Here is a 25232-nt window from a genome sequence, read left to right as displayed (position 1 = left end):
GACGTTGTGTTATGAGACTAACATGTTGTAAGACGTTGTGTTATGAGACTAACATGTTATAATACATTGTGTTATGAGACTAACATGTTATAATAAGACGTTGTGTTATGAGACTAACATGTTATAATAATACGTTGTGTTATGAGACTAACATGTTATAATAAGACGTTGTGTTATGAGACTAACATGTTATAATAAGACGTTGTGTTATGAGACTAACATGTTATAAGACGTTGTGTTATGAGACTAACATGTTATTATAAGACGTGTTATGAGACTAACATGTTATTATAAGACGTTGTGTTATGAGACTAACATGTTACAAGACGTTGTGTTATGTGACTAACATGTTATAAGACGTTGTGTTATGAGACTAACATGTTACAAGACGTTGTGTTATGAAACTAACATGTTACAAGACGTTGTGTTATGAGACTAACATGTTATAAGACGTTGTGTTATGAGACTAACATGTTACAAGACGTTGTGTTATGAGACTAACATGTTATAAGACGTTGTGTTATGAGACTAACATGTTAAGACGTTGTGTTATGAGACTAACATGTTGTAAGACGTTGTGTTATGAGACTAACATGTTATAATACATTGTGTTATGAGACTAACATGTTATAATAAGACGTTGCGTTATGAGACTAACATGTTATAATAATACGTTGTGTTATGAGACTAACATGTTATAATAAGACGTTGTGTTATGAGACTAACATGTTATAATAAGACGTTGTGTTATGAGACTAACATGTTATAATACGTTGTGTTATGAGACTAACATGTTATTATAAGACGTGTTATGAGACTAACATGTTATTATAAGACGTTGTGTTATGAGACTAACATGTTACAAGACGTTGTGTTATGTGACTAACATGTTATAAGACGTTGTGTTATGAGACTAACATGTTACAAGACGTTGTGTTATGAGACTAACATGTTACAAGATGTTGTGTTATGAGACTAACATGTTATAAGACGTTGTGTTATGAGACTAACATGTTGTAAGACGTTGTGTTATGTGACTAACATGTTACAAGACGTTGTGTTATGAGACTAACATGTTGTAAGACGTTGTGTTATGAGACTAACATGTTATAAGTAGTGCTGTCAAACGATTAAAATATTTAACTCGATTAATCGCATGATTGTCCATAGTTAACTCGCGATTAATCGCAAATTAATCGAATTTTTTATTTTTATTTTATTTTTTACCTTAAACAGATCTTTTTCAAGTTCCAAGTTTTAATACTCTTATCAACATGCGAGTCAACAAATGCTTGCTTTGTGCAGCCATTTAACACAAAAGGATGACCCTCATGCATTGCAAATTTGCATCAAATTCAAAACAGAGTGATGCACAAAATAACTTAAAAGAAAATAATAATTTAAAACAATGAATAAAGTGTGCATGAAATAATAGGGGAAAGAAAACGTTAGGAACTTGTTACATTCACACACACAAGGGCTGATTAATCACACACCCCCCTCTCTCCCTCACACACACTCTCCCAGCTCTTTTTCTCTTTTGCCCCTTCCTCATCTCTCTCACCCCCCTCTCTCTCTATATCTCACACACACACACACACACACACACACACACACACACACTTCAGAAACAAACATAGTATCAATGAGAGCATCAATAATACACCTGAGTGAAGTCTAGTAATTTTTTTTTCTTCTTTTTTTTAGTTAATCTTGAGTTAAAAAAATTAGTGGCATTAATAGAATCGGGAGTTAACGCGATATTAACGCGATATATTTGACAGCCTTAGTTATAAGCCGTTGTGTTATGAGACTAACATGTTATAAGACGTTGTGTTATGAGACTAACATGTTAAGACGTTGTGTTATGAGACTAACATGTTGTAAGACGTTGTGTTATGAGACTAATATGTTGTAAGACGTTGTGTTATGAGACTAACATGTTATAATAAGACGTTGTGTTATGAGACTAACATGTTATAATAAGACGTTGTCTTATGAGACTAACATGTTATAATAAGACGTTGTGTTATGAGACTAACATGTTATAATAAGACGTTGTGTTATGAGACTAACATGTTATTATAAGACGTTGTGTTATGAGACTAACATGTTGTAAGACGTTGTGTTATGAGACTAACATGTTATAAGACGTTGTGTTATGAGACTAACATGTTATAAGACATTGTGTTATGAGACTAACATGTTATAATAAGACGTTGTGTTATGAGACTAACATGTTATTATAAGACGTTGTGTTATGAGACTAACATGTTATAAGACATTGTGTTATGAGACTAACATGTTATAATAAGACGTTGTGTTATGAGACTAACATGTTATAATAAGACGTTGTGTTATGAGACTAACATGTTATAAGACATTGTGTTATGAGACTAACATGTTATAATAAGACGTTGTGTTATGAGACTAACATGTTATAATAAGACGTTGTGTTATGAGACTAACATGTTATAATAAGACGTTGTGTTATGAGACTAACATGTTATAATAAGACGTTGTGTTATGAGACTAACATGTTATAATAAGACGTTGTGTTATGAGACTAACATGTTATAATAGGACGTTGTGTTATGAGACTAACATGTTATAATAAGACGTTGTGTTATGAGACTAACATGTCTCTCCTCAGTCCGCAGACTCCAGTCCAAAGGGATCCTCTTCCAGGTGTTTCCTCTCCATGACAAGGAGGAGCTGAAGAGGCTGACCTTCACCTGGTACCAGAAGGTCAAGCTGTCCTTCCAGCCGCTCGGTAGGTCCAGGAGGTGACCAGTCACCTGGGGCTCTGTTCACCTGGGGCTCTCTGTTCACCTGGGGCTCTCTGTTCACCTGGGGCTCTCTGTTCACCTGGGGCTCTCTGTTCACCTGGGGCTCTCTGTTCACCTGGGGCTCTCTGTTCACCTGGGGCTCTGTTCACCTGGGGCTCTGTTCACCTGGGGCTCTCTGTTCACCTGGGGCTCTCTGTTCACCTGGGGCTCTCTGTTCACCTGGGGCTCTCTGTTCACCTGGGGCTCTCTGTTCACCTGGGGCTCTCTGTTCACCTGGGGCTCTGTTCACCTGGGGCTCTCTGTTCACCTGGGGCTCTCTGTTCACCTGGGGCTCTCTGTTCACCTGGGGCTCTCTGTTCACCTGGGGCTCTCTGTTCACCTGGGGCTCTCTGGGGGCTCTGTTCACCTGGGGCTCTGTTCACCTGGGGCTCTGTTCACCTGGGGCTCTGTTCACCTGGGGCTCTCTGTTCACCTGGGGCTCTCTGTTCACCTGGGGCTCTCTGTTCACCTGGGGCTCTCTGTTCACCTGGGGCTCTCTGTTCACCTGGGGCTCTCTGTTCACCTGGGGCTCTGTGTTCACCTGGGGCTCTGTGTTCACCTGGGGCTCTGTGTTCACCTGGGGCTCTGTGTTCACCTGGGGCTCTGTGTTCACCTGGGGCTCTGTGTTCACCTGGGGCTCTCTGTTCACCTGGGGCTCTCTGTTCACCTGGGGCTCTCTGTTCACCTGGGGCTCTCTGTTCACCTGGGGCTCTCTGTTCACCTGGGGCTCTCTGTTCACCTGGGGCTCTCTGTTCACCTGGGGCTCTGTTCACCTGGGGCTCTGTTCACCTGGGGCTCTGTTCACCTGGAGCTCTCTGTTCACCTGGAGCTCTCTGTTCACCTGGGGCTCTGTTCACCTGGAGCTCTGTTCACCTGGAGCTGTGTTCACCTGGGGCTCTGTGTTCACCTGGGGCTCTGTGTTCACCTGGGGCTCTGTGTTCACCTGGGGCTCTGTGTTCACCTGGGGCTCTGTGTTCACCTGGGGCTCTGTGTTCACCTGGGGCTCTGTGTTCACCTGGGGCTCTGTGTTCACCTGGGGCTCTGTGTTCACCTGGGGCTCTGTGTTCACCTGGGGCTCTGTGTTCACCTGGGGCTCTGTGTTCACCTGGGGCTCTGTGTTCACCTGGGGCTCTGTGTTCACCTGGGGCTCTGTTCACCTGGATCCGTGTCACGTCATTAAAGAAAGGAAAGAAGTAGCTCTCAGGCTCTACATGCATGTCCTGGTTCTTACTTGGCCCAGAACCTTGCGGTGCATTACATGTGAAAATCCTTCTACGACTGTATTATCACAATACAATTCCGATTTGTAATGTTCTGCAAGAGCTTTTACTATTAATACTGGAATATATTGCGATTTATGCTGATGATTATGTTGATGATTTATTTTTTTTATCCTCTCTTTCTCAGATTTCTTTTCTGTTTTTCTCCCCGTCCCAATTTAGTCGTTGTGCCAATTCCCCCCCTCCCCTACCTGGTTGTTGTGCGCATGTTCTCCTACTGGTCGGTACAAGGGAACCCTGAAGTCATCCGCATGCTTCCTCCGACACACGCGGCGACCAGGGTTTCCGTTAGAATTTTTTTTTGTCGGTCTGAGTGTCCGGTAGATTTCAATCTACCGGACAAATGGGATAAATTCCGGTCAGAGTTTATTGAGCTTAAAAACAATTGATAGGCCTATATAAAGAATGACATCCTCAAGGCATTTATAATATTTTAACTTAAAACTAGGCTACTTTTGCATATATACAGTCATTAATATATTCCAAATAAAATAAGTCCCTCGAGACTTCGTGCTGCTGCCGACTTGAGGTGTCGGTGGGCAGTCTGCCCGACATTAATAAACAGCAGTCTGTTATAATCACATTTTTATGAGCTAACGAATTCCGTTATATTGGACATTTGTATTAATTATATCAAGCGAAGAACTGAGAAATTTGGCAGAGAGAGACGGCAACATTATCGTGGGTTTGCGTGATGTAGGCTATATCTCCACCTCCCAACGACTTGGTACTGGTCATAATGTGCGGTGAAAATAATTCCCTCTAAGCACTATTTGAATTGTATTAAAATAGGCTAAAATTAAATAGCCTATGCGATGAACAAAACAATCATTACATTCGTTTCATCGTTGCTTCACCAAGCAGGTCTGTCTAATAATGCCAACGCTGTGTCAGCGCGAGCTTGCTGCTAGATTTACGAGAAGCATGGAGCTGCAGACCCACAGAGCAGCAGTGTTTTCAGGTCCGGTCGGGGGACCGCTCAGCAGCGCCCCCCACCCAACAGCTGAATTGCCAATGGCTGAATTGGAGTACTGCACTGTGCCGGCACGGCTGGTGGGTTCTGTGGGTCTGCAGCTCCATGCTTCTCGTAAATCTAGCAGCAAGCTCGCGCTGACACAGCGTTGGCATTATTAGACAGACCTGCTTGGTGAAGCAACGATGAAACAAATGTAATGATTGTTTCGTTCATCGCATAGGCTATTTAATTTTAGCCTATTTTAATACAATTCAAATAATCAAATTGTGCTTAGAGGGATTTATTATGTCGGACTTCAACAGATTTTGCCGGTCAAAAACGGTAATTACCGGACAACGGAAACCCTGGCGGCGACAGCCAGTGACTCTTTTTTCACCTGGCAGCGAGGACTCTCATTGGTGAAGTGTAACGCGTGGGAGGTCACGCTGCCTCCACCACTTCCTGCCTCTCGCTGAGCAGGCGCCCAGACCTGACCTGTAGGCGTCGCTGTCCACAACGCCAGATTACCACCCATGACTTGCCCTCCCCCTAACCCAGCCAAACGAGTTAGTATGACGATCAGCCCAAGCCTCAAGCAATGCTGACTCCGGGAGTCGAGACCGCAGCCTCTTGCATTGGTGACGAGCGCAATCTCCGCTACGCCACCTGACCGCCCATGATGTTGATGTTGTTTATAATAATAAACTTAATTTGTATAGCACCTTTAACTCAATCAGCGTCAGGCCCGAGTAAAGTTGGGTTAACTCGCTAACCATTCAGCGCCAGACCCGAGTATAGTCTGGTTTTCATCGTTATTTCTTTTATTCGATATTTCCATTCATTACAGGCACACAGACTCTGGGTTAACATGGGGAATCATCCTGAGAATGCCAAAGTGCAATACCGGCCGCATCTACCCAGGTGGCAGTATCGAGCACCCTTTGAAACATTATATCTTGGCCTGTGCGTCGATCAAAAGTCTCCGGTCGGATTTTTATTTGTCGGGCAAGGGTTGTCCCGATCGGATTGAGAAGCGTGAAATGCTCCCGGTACATGATGTGTGGCGGATTATGTTGGCGACACGATCGACACCAATACTGGGACTCTCGATCAGATAATTGGAATATTCTTTTTGGGGTACATCCTAGTGAAGGTAAGGCCTATATGGCATCAATCCTGCTGTGATCCAAGCATGACTTCACTTCGATCACAATTTATATGTGTGTAACGTTACTCCACAATGTGTGCCGTTGGTGACGATCAAAGCATAAAAAAACGTTCATGCATTCATGATGAAACCTAATACAGATGAAATAGATTTGATTTCGAAATAGTAGCGTGTACAGGCGAGAAACGGCAAAACATTTTGTGAATTGCACGTATTGCTGCATAGCGTCGTTTTCTGGGATTAGACAGGATTACTCTAAAACTATACTCCTATTCACCACGGTATAAAACGGGAATGTATGGATGAGAAAATTATTTCTTTAACACATTGAACGATAGATAGTCGATGTCAAATGGGCCATAGTATTGTATCCATAGCTATAATATAGAATATAGTTATAGCCCTGCAAACACCGCCACGTATTCCTATATTTTAGAGCGTCGGCGGCAAATGATGCTCAACTGCGTGGCGTCCATTGAGTTAAAAAGACAGGCATAAAATTTGCACAAAATCGGCAGATCAAGAGCAATGCAGAGTGAAAACATAAAATAAGTATAAAACAAGCTTAAAATGGATAACGGATGTTGATGTTTCTGTTGACGACTCATATACTCGTCATTCCTCTCCTTTCTCTCCATGCCGTCCCGTGGAGCCCAGATGACATCAGACATTACTACGGCGAGGGTCTGTCACTGTACTTTGGTTTCCTGGAGTACTTCACCTTCGCCCTGGTGCCCATGGCTCTGGTCGGGGTGCCGTACTACCTGTTCGACTGGGAGGACTACGATAAATACGTGCTGTTCGCGGCCTTCAACCTGGTCTGGTGCACCGTGATCCTGGAGGTTTGATTGATTGAAGTTTATTTCAAATATGCAACATAACAAACAATTCAAGTACATAATAGCCTTAAGCCGTTCAAATAATAAATGTATATGAACATTTTTAAATAACAAGAACAAATGTTTACATATTTGAAAAGGAGTGGGAAGAAGCATACACTTATTTAATCCCACCCCTATTTACTCATGAGAACATACTATATTTTATTCACTAAGTCAGACATTACTAGACTTATATTGAAAAAAATGTACTTGGTTAACAATACATTTTTTAATAATACCTTAGACGTCATTCCTCGCCATGCTTAATCTGCCAATGACGGATTATGACGTCATCGAGATCAATATTCAAATTTTCGTCATGGTATTCACATTTCACCCACGGAGCCATGACTGGTGCTGTAGATCTCAACTCTCCAGCGCTTCAATACCGCCACCTGGTGGTTGATCGGCGAGTTGCCAAACCGGAAGTGGGGCCGGAAGTGCTTGGTGTCCCCCCTATTCCGTCCGCCACTCGCTATCGCTTCCGGGACTCCATCTCGACACACTGGATAATCGATCCGTTGCCATAACTCAATAAACAATGTTATTTGGACGTATATAGTATTATACAACCCGGAAATGGTTAATCTAGATCAACATCCCATAATAGCGTTCTTTTTGGTCCACGCTGATCACCCGACGGTAAGAGGAAGCTGCGGTGAGTTTCAGCGTTTTTGATTATTATTAACCATACAAACTGCTCTGATATATATATCACCCATACTACATAAATTATGTAACGTGGGCCACGGAATTATAAACGACCCCCCCCCCCCCCCCCCTCCGGTCAACATCAGATGATGAGTCATAACGTCTAGGATCATGTACAGTTGAAATTTTTTATCTGGCGTCAATCGCTATCAAACTGCATTTGATGATCTAATATATGCATAAATGGCTATATCTCACGTTCTATGAAATGCAGCAGAAAACGATAAAAACATATTTATACTCTAGACAGTATTTTAGTATGAATGTGTGAATGAAAAAGTAAAACGTTCCTACACCCTGAATGATAGATAATTGATGTTGAATGGGCCATAGTAATGTCAATTTAGCAATACAATTTAAAAAGTTATAGCCCTGCAAAGAAGGTGAACATCTCCATAGACAAATATAGCTGGCAGAGGATGGTATAAGAAGGGTACAATGCCTGGCGAATAATGGGTTAATTAATCACATTTTAATCACATATCAATATTTTATGCGAAAAGCAACATTTTTCAATTCAAATTCATTTTGGTATACGAGTGAATCAATGAATATACATTATACATACGTTTAACCAGCTAAATCCTGTATTAGCTACTACACAGATCAATGCAATTTTTAACAAAGTGCAGCAATTTTAGGAATGATGTATATATAGTGCAAAGGACCTTTTGTAAACTCAAGCACTTTCGAGGTAAAAGTAAAACGCAGTACTTTCAGGTACATTCCAGAACCGTTTACCATTGGGGGGGGGGGGGAAGAGACTCTTGATTGATCTCAATTTCTCTTATTCTTTTTTTTTTATGAACAAACCAGACTAAGATTTATTATACTTTCTACTTATAGCACATGATGCATGAGTCTGGTCTCCTTTGAAAGGTAACATTCTTACACAATAAAGAAAAATAATCATGTGATTAAATGCACCAATTTTTTAAACTTTTAATTCTTTCTGTAGTTAATTAATCAAAATTAATGCAATAAAGTCCCAGCCCTACTTATTAATATTTGCCAAAACTGTATGTTAAAGGGTGAAGGAGCTCTTATCTTCCAGTAGATTGAACCATATGCTGAAAGTTGATCAGTTTATTGACTATGAGTAGAAAACCCTGTAACTCTAGTTTTGATGTTCTTCATGTATAATTCGATTATTTATTTATTTGTTTTGAAAATACTTGTTTCCTCAGCCACTTCTCGTAAGTTCCGTGATATCGGTGCTAATGAAATAAATTCAAAACCTAGAGTTGCATACATAATTGTATATGGCTGTTCGAGCCCAGCGCTCCACATTGCTTTCAGTTTAGCTGGTCGTTCATACTAATACACATTGGCCGTATTAGGGGGTGGGAAACTGATGGGTGGGGATCGGGCCTTGTGGACAGCGACTCCTACAGGTCGGTTGGTGCGCCTGCGCAGTAGAATCAGGAAGTGTCGGGGGCAGCGTGAGCCTCCCACGCGTTACTCCTCGCCACTGAGAGATCGAGCTGCGCAGGTGAAAAGATGCGACTGCTGTTACCTCAAGTACCGGAGGCGACTTGTGCTATGTATGACTTAGTCCACATTGCAGCCGGCTTGTGGGAGGCAAGAAACAGCGTTCGTGACAGGGGAGGGTTGAATTGGATGATACGAAATTGGGATGGGAGAAAATATAGAAAATGGGAGAAAGTGGATCAAAAAAAAAACATTGTATATGGATGTTTTCTCTATTTTAATTTCAAACATTTATTTAAACTTGAAAGGCAACTGAGGTTTCCCATATTTACAGTCACGTCGAGTGTAAATACAGAAATATGCATCTAAAATCAACAATAAGACGACAAGACGAGGCAAAGAGTAAGGATAACGGGTAGGGGACACACACACATTTTACACTGTACATTGGAATATTGACAAAGCCTTACTTGGTCATTTACTGTACAACTAGGTTAGGACATTTGTAGGGGCCAGTTTCGAATTGCAGTCTCACGTAGGTGTTTTTTGAGTGTTTTTGAAAGTGGGTAGTGATTCACATTCCTTTACAGCTTTAGGCAGGGCGTTCCACATTGATGTGGCATAATTGCGAACCGTGTTTAGTCCCTTGTTTGAGCCGAATCTGGGTTTTACATGATTTGTGGAGCTCCCTCTGGTGTTGTGATCGTGGTATTCACTGACCTTTGGGAAGTATTTTGCCATGTACATGGGTACCTTGGTCGCGTAGTGTATCTTGTAGACCAGGCCCATTGCAAGTTGCTGTACTCTGTCGTCTACTCTAAGCCATCCTAGGTTGTCAAAGTGGGCAGGGGTGAGGTGGGTTCTAGGAGTCAGGTCAAGTAGTAGTCTGACTAGCTTGTTTTGAGATGTTTGTAATTTGTTTTTTAGTGCCTTTGAGGTGCTTTGGTACCATGAGGTGCAAGCATAGTCGTAGTACCCTTGAATGAGTGCTCCTGCTAGAGTCTTCAGGGTATTCTTGTTTACCAGAGAGGAGATCCGGTACAAGAATCGCGTTCGTTGGTTGACTTTTTTTATTACATTGGATGCCATTTTGTCACAGGAAAGATTAGCCTCTAGGATGGAACCCAGGTAGGTAATTTCATCTTTCCTTGTGATAATATTGTCACCCACTGTAACCGAGAAGCCGTCGGTCTTGCTGAGTTTGTTATTTGAACCGAAGAGAATGGACTCTGTTTTGCCCATGTGTAATGATAGTTTGTTGTCGGCGAGCCATATGCAGATTTTGCCTAGTTCCGAGCTGAGGGCTTTTTCAACCTGTAACTTGTTCTTGTCAGAGACCAGCAGGGCTGAGTCGTCCGCAAACAGGAACAAGTTGCAGTCACAAGCTGACGACATGTCATTTGCATAAATTAGGAATAGTAGCGGTCCTAGTATGCTTCCTTGTGGAACACCACAGCTCACTGTGAGGGGGGGGGATAGGGTACCGTTTACTTCCACCATCTGTTCCCTCCCCTCCAGGTAGGATTGTATCCAGCTCACTGATAAGCTATCAAAACCAATTGCTTTTAGCTTGTCAATCAGAATGGTGTGATTGACAGTGTCGAAGGCCTTTTGTAGGTCCAGCATGACCATGCCGCAGTATTTGCCCGCGTCCACCTCTTGTTTGATGTGGTCGTTCAAGTAGAGAAGGCATGTGTCAGAGGAGTGGGATGTTCTGAAGCCAGATTGGAATTCGTAGATTAGATTTTTTTCCGCGAGGTACTTTTCGATCTGTTCGTATACTATTTTTTCCATGACTTTCGAGATGGATGTAAGGATAGAAACAGGGCGGTAGTTACCCGGGTCTAATTTGCTGCCCTTTTTGTGCAGGGGTGTTACTCTCGCAATTTTGAAGTCCTTGGGGACGTGTCCCTGTTTTATGGAGAGGTTTATTATGTGTGTGATGACTGGGGTGATGGCTGCTGCTGAGTCTCTGAGGAATTTGGAGGGGATGTTGTCATGGCCAGTGGCCTTGTTTGGTTGGAGGGCGCTCAGTTTTTTGAGTACCTCATCTGTAGTTACCATTTCCAGTTTGAAGTCGTCTTTGTGGACGCCTAGGTTCTTGTAGTATGCTACTATGTGTTCTACCCCATACTGCCCTGAGTGGGAGGGTAGTTTGTTTACCAGTGTTGTGGCTATGTTTGTGAAGAAAGTGTTTAAGTAATTGGCTACATCCAGCTTGTCTGTGATGAGCGTGTTGTCCGTCTTTATGTTTATGTTTGAGAACCTGGTTTTGAGTTTTTTACTGCAGCCTAGTTGATTGTTGAGTAATTTCCAAAGTTCACGTGGTTTATTTTTGTTTTCCTCGGTTTTGTCATTGATGAATTTTTTTTTAGCAGTTTTGATCATGGAGTTTACGTCATTTCTTAGTCTGTTTCTTTCTAGTTTGAGTTCAGTCACGTGGTCTTGGAGTTCACTGCTCGTGCTTTTGGTAAGCTTTGACTGACTTTTACGAAACTCAGAGCATTTTTTGTCTCTGGCTTTCATAGCGGTCAGTATTTCAGTGTGCATCCATGGCTCAGCGCGATTTTTTACCCTGGTGGTTCTTAGGGGGGCCATGTTGTTTAGTATTGATGAAAATTTGGTTTTGAAGCCAAGCCAAGTTTCTTCAACCAGTGTACCATTGAGTTCATCTGACCAGTCCAGACTCTCCAGTTCAAGGTTAAAGGCCTCGCTAGAGTAGGTTTTGAGGTCTCTAGATGTGACTGTTTTGTGACAGCCAGCCTTTAGTTTTAGCTTTTTGCGGGTACAGAATATCATATAATGATCACTTAACCCACATGCTATAACCCCTTTATTGGAGATCTTGGACTTGTCAGAGGTCAGTATGAGGTCAATGGTAGTCTGAGTTGATTCACATATCCTTGTGGGTTGGGTGATTAGTTGGCTGAGGCCGTGCAGATCACAAAACGTATTGAAGGATTTGAAGACGGGTGCATCTTTTTGTTGCATATCCGTGTTCCAATCCCCAATAAGAATTTTTTCCGCATCCTCAGCTCCAGCTAAGCACACATCCAGAGTATCATAAAAGCCAGTTTGATCTGGCGGTCTGTATATTGTGCCGACTAGAACAGATTTTGCCCTTTCAAATAAAATTTCCACCCATACGGTTTCAATTGTCTCATGATGAAGGTCAGTACGGGTAATGAATTTGGTGTCCTTATGTATGTACATACAAACACCACCTCCATACTGGTTTCTGTCATTACGGACTATAGTATAGTTCTCTAATTCTATTTCAGGGTCGGTTACAGATGGATCAAGTTTAGTTTCAGTAAAGCATATTAAGTCTACCTTACCGCTCATAAACAGGTTTCTTATTAAATTAAATTAAATTAAAATTAAATTGTATTGCTAAATTGACATTACTATGGCCCATTCAACATCGATTATCTATCGTTCAGGATGTAGGAACGTTTTACTTTTTCATTCACACATTCATACAAAAATACCGTCTAGAATATAAATATGTTTTTATCGTTTTCTGCAGTAATTCCTAGAACGTGCAATATAGGCATAAATGTATATATACATTATCAAATGCCATTTGTTGCCGATACACGTTATATAAAAAATGTCAACTGTACATGGTCCTAAACGTTATGACTGATCAATTATCTTTGACTGTGAATAACGCCATGCTAAAATTGACCAGACCTGAAAAATCTAAGCTAATTAATAAAGGGAAGATGATTAAACAGAAGGTTTTGTAGATACAGTACTGAATTCTGCCATCTTTTTTATAATGTACATTTCTCCACCATTTTTCATCTTTCAAAATAAGAGAAATAAAAAAGTAAATCCAGAAGTCAGATGATTGACAGGGGCTGGTGTGAGCTGGGTAGGGTAGTTTTCTAAATTCGAAAGCCCTGAGTCTCTTCCTTCAAAAGACTGCACTCACTTTTGGCTGTGCCACTTCCTCCTGTCAATATGCGCCGGTTTCCGACTCAATGCCCTGAGATTTCTATAATCTTATATTTCACTAATAACAGTTAAAATCATTGGTAAACAAACGTAATGCTGAAAATATACACTTTTACTGTATATCTCGGGCTTAAGAGGTAACCCTGTGAGGCCCAAATTAAAAAGACATTAGCAACTTCAGAGGCCAGAGGGTGGGACATATAAACACATTTACTATCAAATAGCATTGTGAGGCTGAACAACAGGCATGTGCTTACATTTTTTTAAATAAACATTATATTTTTTAAATGGCTAAAAGTGATTTTGTAATTTTGCAACCGTGGGTCTCACAGGGTACTTTTAACCCTGTGAGGCCCAAATAAAAAATACATTAGCAACTTCAGAGGCCAGAGGGTGAGACCTATAAAGTATAAACACATGAAGAGTGCCGTGACTGAAAAAAAAGGTTGAGAAACACTGGTATATGGTGTGACTCTTTGTGGTACCACAGTAATTTTTGTGGCTCTTAGTCTCTGACTGGTTGGCCACCCCTGACCTATAGTCACTAGAACAGGTTCTATACTCATAACTTAAGGACCAGCTATAGTCACTAGAACAGGTTCTATACTCATAACTTAAGGACCAGCTATAGTCACTAGAACAGGTTCTATACTCATAACTTAAGGACCAGCTATAGTCACTAGAACAGGTTCTATACTCGCAGACCTTAAGGACCAGCCAGTCACTAGAACAGGTTCTATACTCAGAACTTAAGGACCAGCCAGTCACTAGTGTGCACTAGAGTGCAACCCCGTCCCATGAAGAACGCATGCCTGATAATGAGCTTACAGGATAATGGGCTAACGGGCTAACGGGCTAACGGGCTAACGGGCTAACAGGATAATGGGCTAACGGGCTAACAGGATAATGGGCTAACAGGCTTACAGGCTAACAGGATAATGGGCTTACAGGCTAACAGGATAATGGGCTAACATGCTTACAGGCTAACAGGATAATGGGCTAACAGGCTTACAGGATAATGGGCTAACGGGCTTACAGGCTAACAGGATAATGGGCTAACAGGCTTACAGGATAATGGGCTAACAGGATAATGGGCTAACAGGCTAACGGGCTTACAGGCTAACAGGATAATGGGCTAACAGGCTTACAGGCTGACAGAATAATGGGCTGACAGGATAATGGGCTAACGGGCTAACAGGATAATGGGCTAACAGGCTAACAGGCTTACAGGCTGACAGGATAATGGGCTAACAGGCTTACAGGCAAACAGGATAATGGGCTAACTGGCTTACAGGCTAACAGGATAATGGGCTAACGGGCTTACAGGCTAACAGGATAATGGGCTAATGGGCTTACAGGCTAACAGGATAATGGGCTAACGGGCTTACAGGCTAACAGGATAATGGGCTAACAGGCTTACAGGATAATGGGCTTACAGGCTGACAGGATAATGGGCTAACGGGCTTACAGGATAATGGGCTAACGGGCTTACAGGCTGACAGGATAATGGGCTAACGGGTTTATAGGCTAACGGGCTTACAGGCTAACAGGATAATGGGCTAACGGTTTACAGGATAATGGGCTAACGGGCTTACAGGCTGACAGGATAATGGGCTAACTGGCTAACAGGATAATGGGCTAACGGGTTTATAGGCTAACGGGCTAACAGGATAATGGGCTAACGGGTTTATAGGCTAACGGGCTAACAGGATAATGGGCTAACGGGTTTATAGGCTAACGGGCTAACAGGATAATGGGACTAACGGGCCACTTCCTCCCGCAGGTGTGGAAGCGCCGCAGCGCCACGCTGGCCTACAGCTGGGGGACGCTGAGCAGGAAGAAGGCCTTCGAGGAGCCGCGCCCCGGTTTCCACGGCGTCCTGGGGCTGAACCCGGTGACGGGCCGCGAGGAGCCCCAGTACCCCAACAGCAAGCGGCAGCTCCGCATCTACCTGGTGTCCCTGCCCTTCGTGCTGCTGTGCCTCTACCTGTCCCTGTACGTCATGATGGTGTACTTCGAGACGGAGGGCTGGGCGATGGCCATAGACAGCGAGGACCCCACCTTCTGGACGGGGGTCCTGGTGTTCATCCCCAGCGTCATCTACGCCGTGGTGATCGAGATCATGAACCTCATCTATAGATACGCCGCGGAGTTCCTCACCGAGTGGGGTGAGTCCTCACGGGTTCATTGGCGGTTGCCAATGGTTACAGAAGCAAATTGATAATCGGTCCCTCCAGGATTTTTGCAGGATTTCCATTTTTTTTTTTTTTTATTGTCTTGTGTTTTCCATGTTTTTATATTAGATGCATCATCATCATGCAGCACAAGTACAGTACAGCGAAAATAAGTTTGGCATCCAACCAGAGTGCAAATGTAACAGTAAAGTGTAATTGTAATAAATTGGGTATTAAACTGGGTATACAATATATAATGTTGCTAATCGGATGTATGTACAGAGTTGTAGTATTAATATGTACAGTGATACAGGTATAAAGACACTATGGTAGTAAGTCACACTGGTAGTATTAATATGTACAGTGATACAGGTATAAAGACACTATGGTAGTAAGTCATACTGGTAGTATTAATATGTACAGTGATACAGGTATAAAGACACTATGGTAGTAAGTCATACTGGTAGTATTAATATGTACAGTGATACAGGTATAAAGACACTATGGTAGTAAGTCATACTGGTAGTATTAATATGTACAGTGATACAGGTATAAAGACACTATGGTAGTAAGTCATACTGGTAGTATTAATATGTACAGTGATACAGGTATAAAGACACTATGGTAGTAAGTCATACTGGTAGTATTAATATGTACAGTGATACAGGTATAAAGACACTATGGTAGTAAGTCATACTGGTAGTATTAATATGTACAGTGATACAGGTATAAAGACACTATGGTAGTAGTAAGTCATACTGGTAGTATTAATATGTACAGTGATACAGGTATAAAGACACTATGGTAGTAAGTCATACTGGTAGTATTAATATGTACAGTGATACAGGTATAAAGACACTATGGTAGTAAGTCATACTGGTAGTATTAATATGTACAGTGATACAGGTATAAAGACACTATGGTAGTAAGTCATACTGGTAGTATTAATATGTACAGTGATACAGGTATAAAGACACTATGGTAGTAAGTCATACTGGTAGTATTAATATGTACAGTGATGCAGGTATAAAGACACTATGGTAGTAAGTCATACTGGTAGTATTAATATGTACAGTGATGCAGGTATAAAGACACTATGGTAGTAAGTCATACTGGTAGTATTAATATGTACTGTGATACAGGTATAAAGACACTATGGTAGTAAGTCACACTGAAAAGATAAATAACGCACATCCCCCGTTCCTTGGTGCTGAGCCAAACTGTAGAAACAGTAGTACATGAAACAAAGCGGGGCTCGCAACTCACTTTTGATGCTCCAAGGTGTTTTAATTGTGACAAATAATAGCAGCAGATACAACGTTTCGACCCTTCCGGTCTTACTTGAAAAAAACGTTGAAACGTTGTATCTGCTGCTATTATTTGTCACAATTAAAACACCTTGGAGCATCAAAAGTGAGTTGCGAGCCCCGCTTTGTTTTAAGTAAGTCATACTGGCCAGCAGCGTAACTAGTAAGAGTAGGTATGAGGGTTATGTACAGATATAGACATAGTATGGGCGGCTGGGTGGCGCAGCGGACATTGTGCTCGTCGCCGACGCAAGAGACACCGGGTTCGAATCCGGCTGTCGGCATTGCCTCCGGCTTGGTCCGGCCGTCATACTAACTCAATTGGCAGTCAGCGGGTGGAAGTTGATGGGTGTTAATCTGGACGTTGTGGACAGCGACTCCTACAGGTCGGTTGGGGGACGCCTGCACAGCAGAGACAGGAAATGGCGAGGGTAGTGTGAGCCTTCCACACGTTACACCTCGCCAATGAGAGTCCGCGCTGGCAGGTGAAAAGATGTGACAGGCTGCCTCCTCGTGTACCGGAGGGGAAACATGATGCAAGGCTTCTATCCTCCCTACAACCGGCCAGTGGGGGGCATATACGAGCAACGTTCAAGACGGGAGGGAAGAATTGGCACAGTGGAATTGGGATGGCAGAACATTTTATGAAGAATAAATGTGTACGGTATATTAGGGCTGGGCGATTCTTGCTAAAATGTGAATCACGATTTTTCTCTAAGAATTGAGATCACGATTCTCTCACGATTCTTATTTTTTTCAATAAAATCATTTAAAAAGTAAAGTAAAAGTAAAGGAAATATTTATAAAAGAAAAATCGTCATAACTTAGAAATTAGATTGCATGCATAGGTCTATGAATTGAGATCGCAATTTTTTTCCAATTAATTGCCCAGCCCTACGGTATATACAGCATTTATGTACATGCCATCATGATGAGATGTAAAGTTATGGTCTGTGTCAATTGTTTAACCCTTTCACTGCCACACGACAGCCGGTTAACCCTTTCACTGCGACACGACAGCCGGTTAACCCTTTCACTGCCACACTACAGAAGGTTAACCCTTTCACTGCCACACGACAGCCGGTTAACACTTTCACTGCCACACGACAGCCGGTTAACACTTTCACTGCCACACTACATAAGGTTAACCCTTTCACTGCCACACTACAGAAGGTTAACCCTTTCACTGCCACACTACAGAAGGTTAACCTTTCACTGCCACACAGCAGCCGGTTAACCCTTTCACCACCACACTACAGAAGGTTAACCCTTTCACTACCACACTACAGAAGGTTAACCCTTTCACTGCCACACTATAGAAGGTTAACCATTTCACTGCCACACAACAGCCGGTTAACCATTTCACTGCCACACAACAGCCGGTTAACCCTTTCACTGCCACACTACAGAAGATTAACCCTTTCACTACCACACTACAGCAGGTTAACCTTTCACTGCCACACAACAGCCGGTTAACCCTTTCACTACCACACTACAGAAGGTTAACCTTTCACTGCCACACGACAGCCGGTTAACCCTTTCACTGCCACACTACAGAAGGTTAACCCTTTCACTACCACACAACAGCCGGTTAACCCTTTCACTGCCACACTACAGAAGGTTACCGTCGGTAGTGTGATAGTAAAGGGTTAACCTTCTGCAGTGTGGCAGTCAAGGGGTTAAAAGAGTGACTAGGTGGTGTTGTGATTGACATGGCAGAGCCTTACCTTACAGTATGTGTTATCGTGTTTGATTGACTTGTCTTTGTTCCTCTAGAAAACCACAGGCTGGAGTCCATCTATCAGAACCACCTGGTTCTCAAAGTGTTGGTGGTGAGTAGAAACTACAGTTGATGATGTATTTCTTAATGATCTTAATGCAGCCTTTTGTTGTTAACGTTCCTCCTGTTTTGTTAACACTATGATCGCCGTGGACGAGTTTACACGTCAATCCTAGCCATGCTCATTCTGCCGAAGACGCCGTAACTCGTCTTTGATGTCAATATTTCAAAAATCTGTCATCGAAATCATATTTCCTTTCCGGAGCCCTGAGACACACTGCAAACCTCCACTCAACTCTCTAGCGGTTCAAGAGCGCCATCTGGTGGCCGATCGGCAGATCGCCAACCAGAAATTAACCTTTGAACCGGTAGTGCTCATCCATATGTGGTCCGGGCACTCGCTATCGTTAGAGAGACTCCGTATTGACACAGTGAACATCGATCGGTGCAAATAACTCGAAAAAACAACATGATTTGGACGTATATACTATTATACAACCTGGAAATGGATCGGGCATTTCTCCATCCCATAATAGAAAAAATTCTGTTCCACGCTCATCTGCCAGCGGCGGGAGGAAGCCACGGTAAGATTCAGCGTTATTTTCTAACGTCTTCTATACTAACTGATCTGATGAACATATGACCCACTCTGGATGAATCATCTAACGCTGCCCACGGAATTATAAACGATCCCCCGCCCATCCGGTCATCATCAGATGATGCGTAGAAACTTCTAGAACCACGTCCAGTTGACATTTTTTATCTCGCACAGATTCCTACCAAACTGTATTTGATCATCAATATAATGCATTTAGGGCTATAAATCACGTTCTGAAGAAAGCTGCAGAAAACGATAAAAACATACTTATACTTTAGACCATATTTTAGTATGAATATGTGAATGAAAAAGTTTAACGTTGCTACACCCTGAACAATACATATAGGACATTGAATGGGCCACAATAATGGCAATTTAGCAATAGAATTTAAAAAGTTATAGCCCTGCAAAGAAGGGGAACTTCTCCATAGACAAATAGAGCTGGCGAGGGATGGTAAATTATGAATTTAACCCATGGTGATTAAAGTGTTAACGTTCCTCTTGTTTTGTTAACGTTCCTCTTGTTTTGTTAATGTTCCTCTTGTTTTGTTTTGTTAACGTTCCTCTTGTTTTTGTTTTGTTAACATTCCTCTTGTTTTGTTTTGTTAACGTTCCTCTTGTTTTGTTAATGTTCCTCTTGTTTTGTTAACGTTCCTCTTGTTTTGTTAATGTTCCTCTTGTTTTGTTTTGTTAACGTTCCTCTTGTTTTGTTTTAACGTTCCTCTTGTTTTGTTAACGTTCCTCTTGTTTTGTTAACGTTCCTCTCGTTTGTTTTCTCTCCAGTTCAACTTTGTCAACTGTTTTGCCTCGTTGTTCTACATAGCCTTTGTGATGCAAGACATGGTTCTCCTCAGACAGGTGGGTTATCTATCTATCTATCTAGACTGCATTTATATATCTATCTATCTAGACTGCATTTATATATCTATCTATCTAGACTGCATTTATATATCTATCTATCTAGACTGCATTTATATATCTATCTAGACTGCATTTATATATCCATCTATCTAGACTGCATTTATCTATCTATCTAGACTGCATTTATCTATCTATCTAGACTGCATTTATATATCCATCCATCTAGACTGCATTTATATATCTCTATCTATCTAGACTGCATTTATCTATCTAGACTGCATTTATCTATCTAGACTGCATTTATCAATCTATCTAGACTGCATTTATCTATCTATCTAGACTGCATTTATATATCTATCTAGACTGCATTTATCTATATCTAGACTGCATTTATATATCTATCTAGACTGCATTTATATATATCTAGACTGCATTTATATATCTATCTATCTAGACTGCATTTATATATCTATCTATCTATATAGACTGCATTTATATATATATATCTATCTAGACTGCATTTATATATATATATATATATATATATATATATATATATATATATATATCTAGACTGCATTTATATATATATATATATATTAAGGCTGTCAAATATATCTCGTTAATATCGCGTTAACTCCCGATTCTATTAATGCCACTAATTTTTTTAACTCAAGATTAACTTTTTTTTTTATTTTTATTTTTTATTTATTTTTTTTACTAAACTTCACTCAGGTGTATTATTGATGCTCTCATTGATACTATGTTTGTTTCTGAAGTGTGTGTGTGTGTGTGTGTGTGTGTGTGAGAGATATAGAGAGAGAGGGGGGTGAGAGAGATGAGGAAGGGGCAAAAGAGAAAAAGAGCTGGGAGAGTGTGTGTGAGGGAGAGAGGGGGGTGTGTGATTAATCAGCCCTTGTGTGTGTGAATGTAACAAGTTCCTAACGTTTTCTTTCCCCTATTATTTCATGCACACTTTATTCATTGTTTTAAATTATTATTTTCTTTTAAGTTATTTTGTGCATCACTCTGTTTTGAATTTGATGCAAATTTGCAATGCATGAGGGTCATCCTTTTGTGTTAAATGGCTGCACAAAGCAAGCATTTGTTGACTCGCATGTTGATAAGAGTATTAAAACTTGGAACTTGAAAAAGATCTGTTTAAGGTATAAAAAAAAAATGCGATTAATTTGCGATTAATCGCGAGTTAACTATGGACAATCATGCGATTAATCGAGTTAAATATTTTAATCGTTTGACAGCACTAATATATATATATCTAGACTGCATTTATATATCTATCTAGACTGCATTTATCTATCTATCTAGACTGCATTTATATATCTATCTAGACTGCATTTATATATCTCTATCTATCTAGACTGCATTTATATATATATCTATCTAGACTGCATTTATATATATATCTATCTAGACTGCATTTATATATATATATATATCTAGACTGCATTTATATATCTATCTAGACTGCATTTATATAAATTATATCCAAAGTGCTTTACAACTTCTCAGCCATTCACTCACATATTCACACACAGACGGTGGAGGCAACCATGCGCTCTCCTCTAGAGTCTGGCCATCCTGTTGATCACAGTCAGATCCTGAAGGTCTTGTTCCTCCTCTCTCTCCTCTAGAGTCTGGCCACTCTGTTGATCACAGTCAGATCCTGAAGGTCTTGTTCCTCCTCTCTCTCCTCCTCTCTCTCCTCTAGAGTCTGGCCACTCTGTTGATCACAGTCAGATCCTGAAGGTCTTGTTCCTCCTCTCTCTCTCCTCTAGAGTCTGGCCACCCTGTTGATCACAGTCAGATCCTGAAGGTCTTGTTCCTCCTCTCTCTCCTCTCTCTCTCCTCTAGAGTCTGGCCACTCTGTTGATCACAGTCAGATCCTGAAGGTCTTGTTCCTCCTCTCTCTCCTCTAGAGTCTGGCCACTCTGTTGATCACAGTCAGATCCTGAAGGTCTTGTTCCTCCTCTCTCTCCTCCTCTCTCTCCTCTAGAGTCTGGCCACTCTGTTGATCACAGTCAGATCCTGAAGGTCTTGTTCCTCCTCTCTCTCCTCCTCTCTCTCCTCTAGAGTCTGGCATCCTGTTGATCACAGTCAGATCCTGAAGGTCTTGTTCCTCCTCTCTCTCCTCTAGAGTCTGGCCACTCTGTTGATCACAGTCAGATCCTGAAGGTCTTGTTCCTCCTCTCTCTCCTCCTCTCTCTCCTCTAGAGTCTGGCATCCTGTTGATCACAGTCAGATCCTGAAGGTCTTGTTACTCCTCTCTCTCCTCATCTCTCTCCTCTAGAGTCTGGCATCCTGTTGATCACAGTCAGATACTGAAGGTCTTGTTCCTCCTCTCTCTCTTCTAGAGTCTGGCCGCCCTGTTGATCACCAGTCAGATCCTGAACCAGTTCATGGAGGCCTTCTTGCCCTACTGGCTCCAGAGGAGGCGTAACAAGAAGATGGTCCGTAAAACCCAGAAGAGGAGTCTGGAGGAGAAGGAGCTTCCTCTGGCGGAGCAGGTCAGACTGGAGGCCGACATGAGCGCCTACCTGGTGAGTCTGTCTGTCTGTCTGTCTGTCGGTCTGTCGGTCTGTCGGCCAGTCCGTCCCATGAATGTCAAGAAATGTAGTTAGATGTTGACATGGATGATGATAATAATGATAGATCGTGATGTAGTTAGATGTAGACATAGTATGCAGTTAGATAATAATGATAGATGGTGCCGTTCCAGTGCATCACAACAAATACATATTTTAACACCCGTTAACGTCTATAGATGTTTGTAAATCTGTCCGTATGTGAACATTCCATAGCATGTGGTTTTCTTTTTTTCCTTTTTAGTGCTTCATATTTATTTTTACATTTCTATTCTTACCACTCATTAATGCGTAGCTCAGCTCTGTGGCTGCTGACAATAACACGAGCCCTCCTCCCTGGCCAGGAGCCAGATACCATCTCCTCCGAGCTCATAGGTGCCCCTCCTGGTAGCTCTGGTGAACTGCAAGCAATGTGTGAGATTCACACTGTATGGCAGTTGACAGGTTCATGGAGCTAATGTACCACATACTCTTTTATGTTTACAACTTCGTCTGTCTGTCTGCCTCCCTCCCCCCCTGCCTCCCTCCCCCCTCCTTGCCTCCCTCCCTCCCATCCCCTCCCCCTGCCTCCCCCCCCTCCCTCCCTCCAGGGCACGTTTGATGACTACTTGGAGCAGTTCCTGTTGTTCGGCTATGTGAGCCTGTTCTCCTGCGTCTACCCGCTGGCCGCCGTGCTGGTGGTGCTGAACAACGTCACAGAGGTTTATTCTGACGCCTTCAAGATGTGCCGCGTCTTCAAGCGCCCCTTCTCTGACCCCGCGGCCAACATCGGAGTCTGGCAGGTGAGAGCGGCAGAGAGACCCTGAAGAGAGAGACCCTAAAGAGAGAGACCCTAAAGAGAGAGACCCTAAAGAGAGAGACCATAGAGAGAGACCCTAAAGAGAGAGACCCTAAAGAGAGACCATAAAGAGAGAGACTATAAAGAGAGACCATAAAGAGAGAGACCCTAAAGAGAGAGACCCTAAAGAGAGGGACCCTAAAGAGAGAGACTATAAAGAGAGACCATAAAGAGAGAGACTCTAAAGAGAGACCCTAAAGAGAGAGACTATAAAGAGAGAGAGACCATAAAGAGAGAGACCCTAAAGAGAGAGACCCTAAAGAGAGAGACTATAAAGAGAGACCATAAAGAGAGACCATAGAGAGAGACTATAAAGAGACCATAAAGAGAGAGACCCTAAAGAGAGACCCTAAAGAGAGAGACCATAAAGAGAGAGACCATAAAGAGAGATACCCTAAAGAGAGAGACTATAAAGAGAGAGACTCTATAAAGAGAGACCCTCATGTCCTCCTCTCTGTCATCATGTCCTCCTCTCTGTCATCATGTCCTCCTCTCTGTCATCATGTCCTCCTCTCTGTCCTCATGTCCTCTTCTCTGTCTTCATGTCCTCCTCTCTGTCCTCATGTCCTCCTCTCTGTCCTCATGTCCTCCTCTCTGTCCTCATGTCCTCTCCTCTGTCCTCATGTCCTCTCCTCTGTCCTCATGTCCTCATCTATGTCCTCTCTGTCCTCATGTCCTCTCCTCTGGCATCATGTCCTCTCCTCTGTCCTCATGTCCTCCTCTCTGTCATGTCCTCATCTATGTCCTCATGTCCTCTCTGTCCTCATGTCCTCTCCTATCATGTCCTCTCCTCTGTCATCATGTCCTCCTCTCTGTCATGTCCTCCTCTCTGTCCTCATGTCCTCCTCTCTGTCCTCATGTCCTTCTCTCTGTCATGTCCTCCTCATGTCCTCCTCTCTGTCATGTCCTCCCCTCTGTCCTCATGTCCTCTCTTTCCTCATGTCCTCTCCTCTGTCCTCATGTCCTCCTCTCTGTCCTCATGTCCTCCTCTCTGTCCTCATGTCCTCCTCTCTGTCCTCATGTCCTCCTCTCTGTCATGTCCTCTCATCTGTACTCATGTCCTCCTCATGTCCTCCTCTCTGTCCTCATGTCCTCTCATCTGTCCTCATGTCCTCATCTCTGTCATGTCCTGTCCTCATGTCCTCTCTTTCCTCATGTCCTGTCCTCATGTCCTCCTCTCTGTCCTCATGTCCTCCTCTCTGTCATCATGTCCTCCTCTCTGTCATCATGTCCTCCTCTCTGTCCTCATGTCCTCCTCTCTGTCCTCATGTCCTCCTCTGTCCTCATGTCCTCCTCTGTCCTCATGTCCTCTCCTCTGTCCTCATGTCCTCTCCTCTGTCCTCTCTGTCCTCATGTCCTCTCCTCTGGCATCATGTCCTCCTCTCTGTCATGTCCTCATCTATGTCCTCATGTCGTCTCTGTCCTCATGTCCTCTCCTATCATGTCCTCTCCTCTGTCATCATGTCCTCCTCTCTGTCATGTCCTCCTCTCTGTCCTCATGTCCTTCTCTCTGTCATGTCCTCCTCATGTCCTCCTCTCTGTCATGTCCTCCCCTCTGTCCTCATGTCCTCTGTCCTCATGTCCTCCTCTCTGTCCTCATGTCCTCCTCTCTGTCCTCATGTCCTCCTCTCTGTCCTCATGTCCTGTCCTCCTCTCTGTCATGTCCTCCTCTCTGTCCTCATGTCCTCTCATCTGTCCTCATGTCCTCATCTCTGTCATGTCCTGTCCTCATGTCCTCTCTTTCCTCATGTCCTCCTCTCTGTCCTCTCATCTGTCCTCATGTTCTCATCTCTGTCATGTCCTGTCCTCATGTCCTCTCTTTCCTCATGTCCTGTCCTCATGTCCTCCTCT

The 25232-nt window shown here is 42.6% G+C and overlaps 1 protein-coding gene across 2 annotated transcripts in view; it reads left to right on the top strand.

Annotated features, from left to right (window-relative positions):
- Positions 1-25232, top strand: part of ano10a (anoctamin 10a) — a 98534-nt gene that overhangs the window by 14819 nt on the left and 58483 nt on the right. For both annotated transcript variants that reach the window (XR_014619401.1, XM_084307905.1), the window contains exons 6-12: positions 2654-2773; positions 6889-7073; positions 15001-15385; positions 18475-18530; positions 19860-19934; positions 22313-22498; positions 23134-23325. Coding sequence is in view for 1 of the 2 variants with exons in the window: in XM_084307905.1 (XP_084164031.1) it covers positions 2654-2773; positions 6889-7073; positions 15001-15385; positions 18475-18530; positions 19860-19934; positions 22313-22498; positions 23134-23325 (1199 nt within the window). In the remaining variant the exon portion in view is untranslated. The remainder of the gene's footprint in view (positions 1-2653; positions 2774-6888; positions 7074-15000; positions 15386-18474; positions 18531-19859; positions 19935-22312; positions 22499-23133; positions 23326-25232) is intronic.

The sequence above is a fragment of the Notolepis coatsorum genome, assembly GCF_963971535.1.
Source record: "Notolepis coatsorum genome assembly, chromosome: 2".
In the NCBI taxonomy this organism is placed as follows: Eukaryota; Metazoa; Chordata; class Actinopteri; order Aulopiformes; family Paralepididae; genus Notolepis; species Notolepis coatsorum.
Note: the sequence above shows the minus strand (reverse complement) of the source record. Positions and strands in the feature narration are given on the sequence as shown.